Source organism: Musa acuminata, chromosome BXJ3-1, assembly GCF_036884655.1.
Source record: "Musa acuminata AAA Group cultivar baxijiao chromosome BXJ3-1, Cavendish_Baxijiao_AAA, whole genome shotgun sequence".
In the NCBI taxonomy this organism is placed as follows: domain Eukaryota; kingdom Viridiplantae; phylum Streptophyta; class Magnoliopsida; order Zingiberales; family Musaceae; genus Musa; species Musa acuminata.
Window position 1 is genome coordinate 21,368,656 of NC_088349.1, and position 13,095 is coordinate 21,381,750.

The 13,095-nt window shown below is 36.3% G+C and overlaps 2 protein-coding genes across 4 annotated transcripts in view; both read left to right on the forward strand.

The window, feature by feature from the left end:
- Positions 1-26: 26 nt before the first annotated feature.
- Positions 27-6,217, forward strand: LOC135580858 (thiamine-repressible mitochondrial transport protein THI74-like). 2 transcript variants are annotated; one of them, XM_065134789.1, is made up of 4 exons: positions 27-211; positions 1,401-2,033; positions 2,144-2,564; positions 5,595-6,217. In XM_065134789.1, the coding sequence occupies exons 2-4, from the start codon at positions 1,470-1,472 to the stop codon at positions 5,870-5,872; spliced, it is 1,263 nt and encodes a 420-aa protein (XP_064990861.1). In that variant the 5' UTR covers positions 27-211; positions 1,401-1,469; the 3' UTR covers positions 5,873-6,217. The 2 variants fall into 2 exon arrangements, with proteins under 2 accessions (XP_064990861.1, XP_064990860.1); XM_065134788.1 differs by having other exon boundaries at positions 1,415-2,033.
- An 880-nt stretch (positions 6,218-7,097) lies between these two features.
- LOC135628246 (pentatricopeptide repeat-containing protein At4g04790, mitochondrial-like) overlaps positions 7,098-13,095 on the forward strand; it is a 65,499-nt gene continuing 59,501 nt past the window's right edge. The window contains exons 1-3 of one of the 2 annotated variants that reach the window (XM_065134837.1): positions 7,098-7,633; positions 7,742-7,792; positions 10,038-10,667. In XM_065134837.1, coding sequence (XP_064990909.1) covers positions 7,372-7,633; positions 7,742-7,792; positions 10,038-10,667 — 943 coding nt within the window. In that variant the 5' untranslated portion in view covers positions 7,098-7,371. The remainder of the gene's footprint in view (positions 7,634-7,741; positions 7,793-10,037; positions 10,668-13,095) is intronic. The other variant, XM_065134838.1, reaches the window with a different exon arrangement.

A 13,095-nucleotide genomic window follows, 5' to 3' on the forward strand; every position in this document is an offset into this window, starting at 1 on the left:
ATTTAATAGGCGCTGTGATGCCTGACACCACGAACGGTCACTCTTGTGGATGACCCGTCGGCGACTTAGCGTCCACGGGGATCGAACGGCGGATCCTAATTTATGGGTAAACGAGGGCTTCTCTAGTTGCGGATATCTTTCTTTCCTCAGATTCCCGTCTTCTCCTCGTTTCTCCTGGTAGTCGATTGGACTGAGATCAAAGCCCTCCAAGGTATCTTTCTTCTCAGACTCCGTTTTGTCCCTGTTTGCTCCGTTGCTTCTCTTTGATTCAGAGGATTGTGAGTTTTGATGATTGGGCTTTCCAATTTGACGCGATCTCGATTTGATGGGGGTTCTACTTTTCATGCTAAGAATCCGATTTAAAGAAGGGCAAGAAAGTTGGAGTCCAATTATGTTAAAGAAATATCAAAGGGCTTTCACCATGATTATACGGACAACCACAAAATTACTGATTCTTTAAGCGTGAAGAATTTTGCACTTTGGTTTGCACGTAGGTGCAAAAACCTCTGTTCAAGCATTATGGATCAGAACATATAATCTGGGGAGATGTTTTTGAGTTGCTATTGGGCGCGTCAATCATTCTTCTGGAAACGAGTAGCAATTTTGAATGCGGAAGCAGCATGATTGTCTCGTCCAAAAATGATCTGATTCTGGAATGACGCAGGGTGTACTAGATAGTCATTTGTATGAGTTTTTGCGGATTTCGACATATAGTTTTGGGAAATGATTTTAAGTTGCTATTGGACGTGTCAATCATTTTTGGGATAACAGTTTGCGTGTTTTGACTGTGGAAGCAGCATAATTATCTCGTCCAAAAATAATCTGATACTGTAATGGCCCAGGAATTTAGAAGACTGTACATGCTGCAATATATAGAAAACTAGTTGGAGTTATACAAGTTGTGCCTATGAAATATTAGATTGTAAAATCTATTTAATTTTGTAACGTTGGCGAAGAAAATATGAAACCACAAATGTGAGAAAGCAAGTGTCACGATTCAATTCAACTTACATGGGAAGAGAATCTAATAAATTACAAGAGAGCAAAAGGCACACTTGTGCAGGTGAGAATTAAAAATATTTTAATAAACTACTAGAAGTTTTAGATTCTACTTTTCAAAGGAAAAACTTAGATTCTTTGGTTATATGTAATGGAGTTCACCAATAAAATTTTTTGGCTTGGTTGTTCTGTTCGGTTTGTTTCATGTGTGACTGCTTTGGTTAGGAAATATTTATCGGGGGGTGAAAATTTTAAATGTGTCATAAAGCAGGGACAGATATTGTTGCTACTATTTACTTTTAGGCCATTTTTAGTCATCTCTTACTATTTGATATTGTACTCACTAATTTTATGACTGTTGAACGAAATGTTTGTTTAAAAGTTTTAAATCAATATTATAGTTTCTTTTCCACAGGAAATAGTTGTAAGCTGGATCAAGTTGGATTTATCGTACATTTAGACCAGCTACAATGTGGTTGAACAGAGATTCTTGGCGTTGGGCTTTGGGTTTGATATGCATAGTTGCAGTAGCTACTATATGGATTGCTGCTAGTTATATAGTTAAATCAGTTGTAGATTCTGGTGTTTCTCCTTTTCTAATAACCTATATATGCAATTCATTGTTCGTGGTACTTATACCAATTGTGGAGATTTCTCGGTGTCTTGAGGATACATTGGAGAATTCTTGGTACTGGTTCAGAAGCAAGAATGATTCAGACGGGCAACAATCAGATAATCTGGAGAATGTAAATCTTCTAGTGGAGAGTTGTCATGATGCTGGACCACTTGTTATAATGAGTCATAGTCAGCGGGAAATTGTTTCTGTGGTTGATTCTAGACTTGAAGATTCTGTCTCTAGCAATGCATTCACTGAGCAAGAACGATATGTGATCACTGATGAATGCAGGAAAGAAGTGGATGCGAAGGGGCGCTGGACTCGCACTCGTGTAGCTAAAGTCAGCCTGCTGATATGCCCTTTTTGGTTCTTTGCTCAATTGACATTTAATCTCTCTCTTAAATACACGACTGTGACGGTAGGTACCAAAGAATAATGAATGGCAATTGATGTTTGCACTTCTTTGTTTTTCCTCTTTTACATTCTCTTTCTAGTAGCATTCTAATTAATCTGTTCTCTTTTCCACAGTCAAACACTATTTTGAGCAGCACTTCTAGCCTTTTCACTTTCTTGGTTGCTCTGGCATTTTTAGGAGAAAAGTTCACATGGGTGAAGCTATTTAGTGTCCTTCTCTGCATGGGAGGAACAATAATAGTCAGCTTAACTGATTCAATTTCAGGAATTAATGCCATTGTGACCAACCCTCTTCTTGGAGATATTCTTGCTCTCGTTTCGGCAGGGCTATATGCTGTTTATATCACCCTGATTCGGAAAAAATTGTCTGATGAGAAAGAGGGAGAAGGTCAAGCTAGCACCGCTCAGTTTCTTGGATTTCTTGGTTTGTTTAATCTGCTGATCTTTCTTCCTGTTTCGTTAATGTTGGATTTCACAAAGCTAGAGCCATTTCACAAGCTTAGTTGGAAGCAATTTGGTCTTATTGTTGGAAAAGGTTGGTTGTCTATTTGTGTTCATCTCATGTTCGTAAAAGTTTTTGTAGAAGTACTTGTTTATGATATCATTATATACTTCTTGACATATATACTCTTTTACTGTATGAATCATCATAGGAAGCTCTTCTGTTCTTCCTTTCTTCAGTATCGTAACAGTTTGGTTGAAATTATGCTCCATTTCTTTATCCAAATTTGAAAGTCTGGGTAAATCTTTCAAGTAGTTAAATCTGTTTACATCCTCCTATTACAGTAGGAATAGTGCTAACTAATTAGGTTTCAGCCTTGCAGCATATCACTCATATTTGAGTTAAGGGGCTTTCCAGTATATGAGGCTCCCACCAATGTAGGTTTGGGAGGGTCTATGTATGCAACAAAAAAGCCATTTAATTATTTTTTGGTTAATGCATAAAAAATTGCTAATATTTACTGTTTCTAATGTATTTTTGTAAGCACACTTTATAGCCGTCATGTGCAATGCCAGATTTTTATAAAGTTTCTAGCGTGAGGCATTCTTAGCATGAGAGCCAACAATCCCCTATCATCACAAAATATTCTATGAAGTGACGTATGACTTATCTTTTTAACAAAAATTTGGTGCAGGAGAATCTATAATACATGGCAGTATATTTAAGGTTAAGCAGTCCCCATCTTTTAAATCTCTCTTGTGACGTCACATTTTGCATAGAATGTGACATAAAGAGGAGGTGGAAAAGGGGAAACTTTTTCATGAATTACTTGTCATAAAGCCTTTTGAATTCTTGAGTATTTGGTTGGAGCTTTAGGACTTCCTTATAGAGAACTTCAGAATTGCTCTATCGTAAACCACTATATCCTCCTTTTTCTCCCTTCTCAAAGGATAAAAGCAAATTCTTATATTCTAACTGTTGGTAGATTTTTAATTAAGTTTGAAATTTTGTAAGTTTCTTTTAGATCAATTTTAGTAATACTAGGAGACAAAAGGATATAGTTAAGTTAGTAGGATAAAAAGTTCCATTAAGTAAAAGTTTGAAGTATCTTGAATCAATTATTCAATAAGATGAAGAGATTGATAAAGATATTATTTATATAGTTAAAATAGGATGATTAAAATGGTGAAGAGCGTTAGTAGTTATGATCACATATTTTTGAGATTATAAGAAAATTTTATATGATAATTGTTAGACCAACAATGTTTTATCGATTTGAGTATTGGATAGTTAAGAAATAACATATATAAGAAGTTTGTGCTTCTGAGATGAGAATGTTAAGGTGAATGCGTGGAGTTAGCAGGAAAGATAAGAAAAAAAATATCTTTATTTATGAACAAGGAGTATCGCCTCGATAGAGGATAAAATGTGAAAAAAATTATTTAAGATGGTACATACATGTGCATAGGAGACATACTATTAGTAGTACGAGAATAGACAATAGTTAGAACAGGTGAAATGATTATTATTAATAGTGTGAGGAGAGGCACAGAGAGACCCAAAAAGATATTTGTAAAAACTATAAATAAATATTTAAATACTATTAACTTAACTAAAGATATGACTCTTTATAAAGATATGAATTTTTACATATCTCAATTGTGGCAAAAAATCCATGCAGTTGATACCAAACAGTTGGGGAATTTATGATTTTATTATCATTGTATAAAATTTTAGTTTATCATGTGTTGTTGAATGAGCTTGATGTTGTTTGTGTTTAAATTATCTTCGAAAGACTTGACCATGGTGGTGACACTTGAACCTATATTAGCCTAATTTAAGAGAATCCAATACTCTCCTAATCGATGGGTCATTAAGGCTAACTGTTGGGATGATTGAGAAATAAATAGGGTGCATTCCTTTGTGTTTGGGAAGAACTATTTAAGCTCTCCTTCCTTCCTCTTTCATCTTTTACTCTTGGTGACTAGTATAACTCTACTAAGTTCAAGGTGCTTCCTGTTGCATGCATAGTACAGGGGAGCAGGCCACTGTATCTTGTAGGGATCAACCAAGAGCTTATGAAACACGGTGGCAAGAATCTCTCTAATACCAGTGCCTTTATGACATGCCTGGACCCAAATAACAAAGCTCTAGTCTATTTGCTTACCCTACTACTTGTTTTCTTTCACATTTAGCTGCCAGCACTATGAGTAGCCTTTTGATGTGGCTGAGCCATCTACCTCATTTGGTAAAATGGGAAGAACATTTGGTTATCAAGAATGTGTGTAAAAACTTCAACTGAAACAATTTATTGGATATCCCACCTCCTCGTTTTGTTGGATACTTCATCTTTTCCTAATCATTTAGAAGCTGTAAGTCTCATCTTATCTTCAGCAAATGGAAATTATTTGAGATCAGGTCGTGGAAACAATGGAGCTTTTACTTCCGCCTGGAAATCCTTCTCTATCTAGAAGTCTTGAATTATTATGGCATCTGGTTGAGATGCGTATATAAATGCTAAAAGCCTTGCAATTCTAGTAGCTGGAGTTGTATCGATAATGATTGTACATTTGAATGTTTATATTTGGTAATAAAAGGTCTTCGGGGATACTATTTCTGGTGGTATCTGTATTAAATTTAGATGGTGGTTACATGGAATAGATTCCCATATTTGCTGTTGCCTGTCTTGGACTTTTAGATAGGAACTTTGAATTGTTCTGGAGGTAAGATGATTTATCCAAAGATGATTTTTGCACTCCAAAGGATGCTCTACTCCCCGTGTCTTTTTAAGTGAATTTTCCTCTGACCTGTATTAATCAGGTGGTTACTGATAGTATCAAATTGTGGCATTGGGCAACCCACATATTGTTCTTCCTAGTTTTTCTTGTGTCCACTCAGTGGAGTCATGTATGGTGCAAGTTTAGCCATCTAGCGGTTTTTATGTTTTCAGAGCATTCTGACAATTTTACTAGAGGTACTGATCGATCGTCTGTTCTAGAACATATGTTTTCTTTCACTAAATTGTTGCTATATAAGGGCTCTGTACTTGCATAATGGCATAATTTGTGAGTGTTAGTATTGAGAAAAGAGGTGAAACACCTGCTCCTATTTTCTTTGTTACAGGTTTGCTGGATAATGTGCTGAGCGATTACTTGTGGGCGAAGGCCGTTCATCTAACTACAACAACTGTTGCAACAGCTGGTCTCACGATTCAGGTTCCAATAGCTGCTGTTGTGGATTCACTTACAGGCAATGCTCCTCGCCTCATGGACTACGTTGGAGCGGTTGCTGTTTTGGCTGGTTTTGCTGGGATCAATGTCCCATCTGATGATCTCTGTGGAGCTCAAGTTATTCAAGAGGAGCAGGAAACTACAAGCACTGTTGTGGCTGACGAGAGATGATATTGATGAATCAATCAACATATCATCTAAGTCATCTATGTTCTTATTTTCAGTTCATCATGTCAGCCAGCTACATCATAGAACATCGAAATCCTGGGCTGCCCGCAATATTTGAGCATGATATGAAGGGATTACAAGGAAGTTGCTCAGTTTGTTCCTCTACCCCATTGTTGCTGGTTCGAATGGATCATGTCTTCAACTATACTCTGATATTTCGTGGGTACGACATGAAATTTTGTACACGTGTTTTATCTTCTGACACACTTTTTGGAAACTGGCAAGATTTTTTTTGTAAAAGAAAATATGTAATAATTGGTTTAATTGAGAAGAACATTTGATTGCCAACCTGGTGAAAAGAATTCACCAAACACTCAATTGGTACCTTTTGGCGAAGTCTCCACCTCAGGATTGGCGATTTCTGTTAGAATCGTAAGATTCGGAAAAATCTTTATGTTCAAGGATTTTAAAATCATTTTAGAAGTTTTTTTTTTTCTGTCGTTCATGATTTAGAATTTCTATTCTAACTTTGTGACAGTTGAATTTTTCATCGACAGATTTACTTGTAAAGATCTTGACTCGATAACGTGTTCCTACTAAACTCTCCTTCACCAACAAAAGATCTGTACCCATGAGATCTAATACTAAAATAACAATCTGATGCTATATGAGACAAGAAAATCATATAATTATTAAAAATCGATTGGATACCGACTCGTATTAGTCTTGAGTCACTGCAAGATTATATTGCATGTGTAATATTGTAATATTTTTTTTAACCAAGTTTGCATAGCCTACCACGGAGGCTCAATACATTTATCTAAAATATGTCTGTCATTCGTCGAGTTTGATTCTATAATTATTTATGATATATGTTCATATTTGACAAAAAAATCAACCACTCCCTAATAGTAATAAATTCGACATAATAAATATTTTATTTATCTCAAATATAATAAATCTGTTCCTGTAAAAAAATATAATACCCGGCATGAAATCTTAGAATAAAAATATGCTACCTCGTTTTGATAATTCTATTTGACTAATACAATCGAGATGTCATGATCATGGTAACGTTAATAAGGAGGGAGGTTTATATCAATTTTGTTTGACTTAAATATTTATTTGAAGTTAATAATTTTATTTATTTTCCATGTATGAGTAATTAGGATGAAAGATATATTACCTCTGGTCCTCGAGACATTTGCTAGGCGATTTACGAGGGCAAACTGAAACGCATATAGAAAGCGTCTCAAATCGCCCAGCAGTTGGAACAGAGCGTATGAATTAGGGTTAATAGCGCCAGTCTCGCCGAAGAAGGGAAGAGGAGTTTCGACAAGGCTTTCTTTATGAACCCTTTTTCAACTCGGTGGCAGAGTTGCCGTAAAAGAGAAAGAATCGGGGGCGATAGCTGTCTTAAATCCCTCTTCTCCGTCTCATTCTTCTGGGGCTTGTAGTGGTGTGGGGAGAAGAATTTCAACCCTCGTCCTCCATCGGATCCGATGTGCAGCAAGAAACTGAGCAGTTTATTCGCTGCTTTTGCCGCAACAAAGACCTCCAAGAACCCCAAACCCGTTCCGCCGTCGCCGGAGTTCGTGCCCCCGAAGAAGAGCCCCGACCCTATCCACTTCACCAACACGTCGCCGCCGTCCTCCGGCTCTGAAACCGCCGAGAAGCCCGCGGGGGTTGTTTCGAAACAGGTGCTATCGCGGCTGAAGCCAGCAGCCTCGAGGATTTCCAAGTCGTCTCTTGCCCCTGGTGAGGGTCAGATATGTTCGTCCAATGATGCCTTTTTGATGCAATTTTCGGTGCCTAAATCTGTAAGAACGTGCTAATGCTCGGTTTCTATCATTGTTTCTTGGTTATTTTCAGCGGTAGACTCCGCTTTCGGGATTTCTAAGGCGATATCCTCAATATTAAGTGGTATGTTGATAGTTCTTACAGGAACACTCGTGTGTTTTATTTCGATAGGTTGTCTCGGGATGCTTGTATTGCTTTTCTTGTCATCAAGAACGAGGAAAACGGTTTCTTGGTTTTTTTTTGCTTTTCTTGTCATCAAGAATGAGGAAAACGGGTTCTTGGTTTTTTTTGGCTTTTCGTGTCATCAAGACTGAGGAAAACAGTCTCTTGGTTTTGCATCGAGGCGTTTTTGTGTGCAAACTACCATGAATCTGTTTAGCGCGCATCTTATCTTTTTTTCTTTAAAAAAAATTAGCTTTGCAAAAATTAGAGGATTGGGCAGTATAAACTTTTATTAGTATCTCACTAATGCAAACATGATATGGGGCTGCTTTGAAATGATAGGCGTACTAGAATCTGTAGATCTAATGGTCAGGCATTTTCTACTCAGTTCTACACAGTTTCTGTAGAGAATATGAACCACTGCACCTTCACTATAAGCCATAATTTAATAATTATAGATCCTGGGCATTGTTGAGTTTTATTTAATATATGATTTTGAGACACTTAAACAAGAATAAAAATTTGAGCTTATGCATGTATAACACTTATCAATTCTCACATTAGTTGGATCAAAAGTTTAAACTGGAAATCCGATGCAAACCTACAAAGGTGATCAAAACTAAAAGTTGCATAAAAAGAAGATGATGCATATTATAGATATGAGGAAAGAGAAGACGCAGGATAGGGAAATTGGAGAGTATCCCAAAAAATAGAAATATATGTGGAGGGAAGTTAGGAGAAGCCATATATGAGCAAGGTAATGAATGCAATGATATTGTTAGTAGGCTATGCTGCTATGATAAAAGAAAAGGGTGCAGGATCTGAATGAAAGAGGGAACAAGAGAAATGAAGAACACGAGAAAAGACAGTAAAAATTGTGTTGGTGATATCAAATATGTTGGGAAGCTTTTGAGATCCCAAATTCAAATCATACACCTGTGAAGGGTCATCAAACTACATGAGAGCAATTAACGAATAGCCAGAGGGATTGGGGAGATTAAGCATTTGCGAGGTCAGTGATGCCAACATATGCTGTTCTCGTGGACTGCAAATTTATCTTGCTCGGCAAGGCCCATGAAAGCCCTATGGTTCTCCTTGATTCTTGTATTGCACCTGATGGTTTCTATATCTGATCTCTGCATGCTGATTGAAGAGCTCCAATAGTCATATGGTCTTAAGAAGACAATCCAAACTAACTTGAAAGAATCAGATGTGATCTTAAGTAGATCTTCAGCAAATGATTAGTCTACACTCGAAAAATTTAGATATTGTTAAGATTTATCTGGCTCAATAAAAGAAACATATTTTTCTTCTGTGATATGACTTTAGCACAAGTGAGGAACTTAATAAAATCAGATATGATCTCAGGTTGAGCTTCTGCAAATGATTGTTCTACATGTGAGAAAATTTGACCATTTTAGCATTTATCTGGCTCATCTTAGTGAACATATTTTTCTTGTGGAAACTCTCAATTTATAATGCACTTACAACAAAGTCATTCAGCTTATTGGTAAATTCTAGATGACCACTTTCTTCATTTGTTGGTACAATGGACTGAGAACTTTATTCACCTTCTGTTGGTATAATAGGCTAGATTAAATTTTTCTCTCATTTTCTTTTCGAGGACTTCTTCTGTAAAGCTGTTACTGTTGATCCCTGGAAGTATCTTCTGGAAGTATCTTCTGGCTTTGTGGGATCAGTAAAATATTTTAGTTGATTTTCCAAAGCTTATCATGTGTTGCCTAGTCTTTTCAATTGCCTCTTTTGGTAGCCAGCCGTACCTTCTGATTTTTTCTTTTCTAAAGTGGCTGTGACATTGACCTCAATTCTCAATTTCTAGTATTGTTAGCTACACGGAAGAAAACTTTGCTCTGTAATTGTTGGACTTGAAACATTGCAGTCTACTTCTGTTTTAACCACATCATAGACTTTGGAGCACATTCCAGATTGCTTTTTATGTATTCATCTCTAGTTGGAGATATCCAATGAATTTAATTCACTGAAGTCATTTTTAAATTCCTATTTTTATTTGCAACCTTTTTATCCTTAAAGCATGGAAATTTATGAGTGGCAGCTAACTTGTTTTGCAATTTAATTCAAGAACATGTGTCCTTTTTTTAGTTGGGAATATTTTCCTGATAACCAGAGGGTTGTCTCACTTGAAATATTTTTTTTTCCTTTGTCATCATCTACTTGTTATTGTAAGGTGACAATGACATGTCACATCCATCCTCTTCTAAAGAGTCCACTGATGGGATGCTTCTAAAGAACATATTAGATGTACCGTGGTTTTCTAGTATGTCTCAGATCAACACTACACAATGGAAGAAGGAAGTATCAAGGGAAAGAAAGCAGAAATACATATTCAAGAATACAGAGTCTCGCCGATTTGTAGAACTGATGAAAAAATGTGCAGACAAACTTGGTACTAAGTCCACTGTGGAATTCTTCGGTAGGCTGGGGAGAGAAATGGGCTTGAGGGAATATAATGCCTTAATAGGACTCTGCATAAGTAAAGCTAGAAATTGTAGCAACGAAGAAGATTCCATGGTTCATATAAAAAAGGCATATGGACTTTTTGCATCCATGAGAGAAAAGGGCTTGCAAATTGAGGAACAAAGTTATGGTCCACTACTAATGTACATGATTGACATGAAATTGACACAAGAATTCCAAATGTTCAGTGAGTTCTTCAAAGATAAGAATCCTGAGTCCTCTTCCAGAATAGGTTATTATGAAATGTTGCTTTGGATAAGTGTTGGTAACGAAGATAAAATTCGGGAGCTAATTGATTCTGTTGGAGTTGCTGATACTCAAGACAGCTATAAATTTGCAGGTATGTCCGTGTTATTTTTCTATTATTCCCTTTGATTCTCTTGGTTGTTGTTCTAAGTGTACTTTTGGTCTTCTAGTTCCCAATTTTTAATAGAATGTCCTCCGATTTGCCATTTCCTTTTATAGTGTATTTGGTGCTAATTGTTAATATATGACAGTTTCTTTTGTTACTATTTCATTTTTCTGGTTTTGAGGATATCAATTTTTAGTCCATATTCCATGCATGTGTACTGCCCTTGTGTATCATTTAAGATTCTTTATAATTTGTTTGTATTATATCTGTCTTTTTTTGCTTAGAGATGCTGATCTTAAGCTGTGACCCATTAATACTGGATCACAGTCGAAGCAAATAGAATACCCTTTATGATCAGTCTATGTGCTTCTTGTGTTTCCTTGCTTGCAAGGAAGTTTAAGACTCTTGATCTAAAACTCTTTGTTGATAAGAAAAGCCTAATGTGGAAATTTATGATTATTGATCTAGGACCATCACTCAAGCTGTTGTAATTTGGTTCAGGGAGATTGAATGGACAAGTCTATATTGTGTTTGTGGCTTGCTTGTCTTAAGTTGGTAAAGGTTTTTTTCTTTTGCTGATAATTTTGTTCAGATTTTTAGTTGCGTGATAGAGTGATTTTGATCAAATTGAAGTATATGAAATTTGGCAATTGGGGCTTAAAAAAGGAAGAAAAATGTCTCAATTTTTTGCAGGCAAATTATGACCACGGTTTAGAAAACTGGGTTGACATTCTGGTCTGTTCTGGTATTACGGAACCACCTGGTACCAGCCAAAAATTGGGCTTATGCCTAATTGTTGATGTTTACTGGAGTAACATCATCAGCTCACCACCCTATTCTTGGTTCTCAAAGAGATCGGCTGGAGTCTTTTGTCTTTCTATTAAACCCAGTCCATCCCTTTCCCCCTCTTTCTTTCCCTCTCTCAATCCTTCTCAAATCTCACTTAATTTCTCTCCTAAACTCGAATTATTAAGGAGAGGCACAATCTTTGAAATTCAAATAAGATTTTCTTTAAAATTAGGTAAATTTGAACCTAATCTTTCGATATAATTACTCTCCATTAGATGTAAATATTTAGGATTTATTGCAATTAGTTTTTATGAATCTAGGTTGGTGTTGAGGCTCTTTTCCTTAATGATTTGGGGCTTGATCCACAAAGATCAAGCTATGAACCTTGCAGATTTAGGTTAGGTCCTCGAGGATTAATGTTTTGTTATCGTGCATCTAGCCTGTATACATGAAAATCAAGCCTAAATTCATGCACTGCTAATTTTGTCAAATGTGGTGCCAATCCTCTGACTTGTAGCTACGACTTAGTTGCAAAATGATAGTCAAGTCTTGCATTAGACAAACAGCTTGATCAAGGCAAATGCAGGATGAATTTATGATTAATTTTTTTATTAGAATCCATATTATGTCGGCAGGAAATGGTGATGTTCTTGCTAAACAACTAATGATTAATTGAATATGCCTTAACAAGTACTTTTATCATAGAGTCGTAAGTAAATCATTATACCAGACATATGGGATTGGTTGCACTGTTGCCATCTAGCTTAATTATGAAGTTGCATAGATATTACAATAGTTTGTCATTAGTGGCAACTGGCAAGGTTGTACTGATATTAGAATGTTGGCTTCAAGTAATAACCTACACAATCAACACATCTCTAAACTAGTGGCCAGATTGATCTGATTTTGGCTGGGCAGTAGTTTTCTAAACTGGGCCTTAGCCCAACCCATGAAAATATAGTTCAAGCTTTGGCTGAAAGTTGGGTTGGGCTTGGATCAATATTGGCTGACCTGCCCAAGCTGCACTTCTACTTATGATATTAACCATATTAAGATCCTAGATACCAAATATACTCAAAATTAAGATGTTTTTGACTGCTTATATGATATACTAAAATTAATTATGAAAAACAGTCCAAAAATAATAAGAAATAGAAATGTCTATCTTGTTCTACTTGGGAATTGGGTTTATGGTATAACCATATTAAGATGCTAGATACCAAATAGACTTGAAAGTGAGACATTTTTGGCTGTTTAATAATATACTAAAATTAATTATGAAAATTAGTCCAAAAATCATTAGAAATAGAAATGTCTATCCTATTCTACTTGGGAATTGGTTGACTACTTTAGAAGTCTTCCTTTCTCAATGCTTTAGAATTGCCTGGAGAGCCTCGTTTCAGAAAAACAGGGAAGCTGTCCTCTTCTTTTCCTGCCTTTAAGGGTCCTTGGCTTTGGAAATTCTCATGCAAACCTTCTAAAATTGTCTTCAAACTGTGAAAGACTATATTAGAATCAACATATGTCACTGGAATGGGGCCCAGTTAAGGCCAGGGCAGCCTTCGCAAGGTCCAACAAAAGTGGTTTCAGGCCAAAACAGACCAAGGTAGGCTTGAGGCTGATATGA

What these genes read in the sequence shown, in the direction of transcription:
- LOC135580858 (XM_065134789.1), top strand. Translation starts at nt 1,470, where the DNA reads ATGTGGTTGAACAGAGATTCTTGGCGTTGGGCTTTGGGTTTGATATGC. An exon ending in TTAAATACACGACTGTGACG is followed by an intron (nt 2,034 to 2,143) that starts GTAGGTACCAAA and finishes TCTTTTCCACAG; the next exon opens with TCAAACACTATTTTGAGCAG. An exon ending in TGGTCTTATTGTTGGAAAAG is followed by an intron (nt 2,565 to 5,594) that starts GTTGGTTGTCTA and finishes TCTTTGTTACAG; the next exon opens with GTTTGCTGGATAATGTGCTG.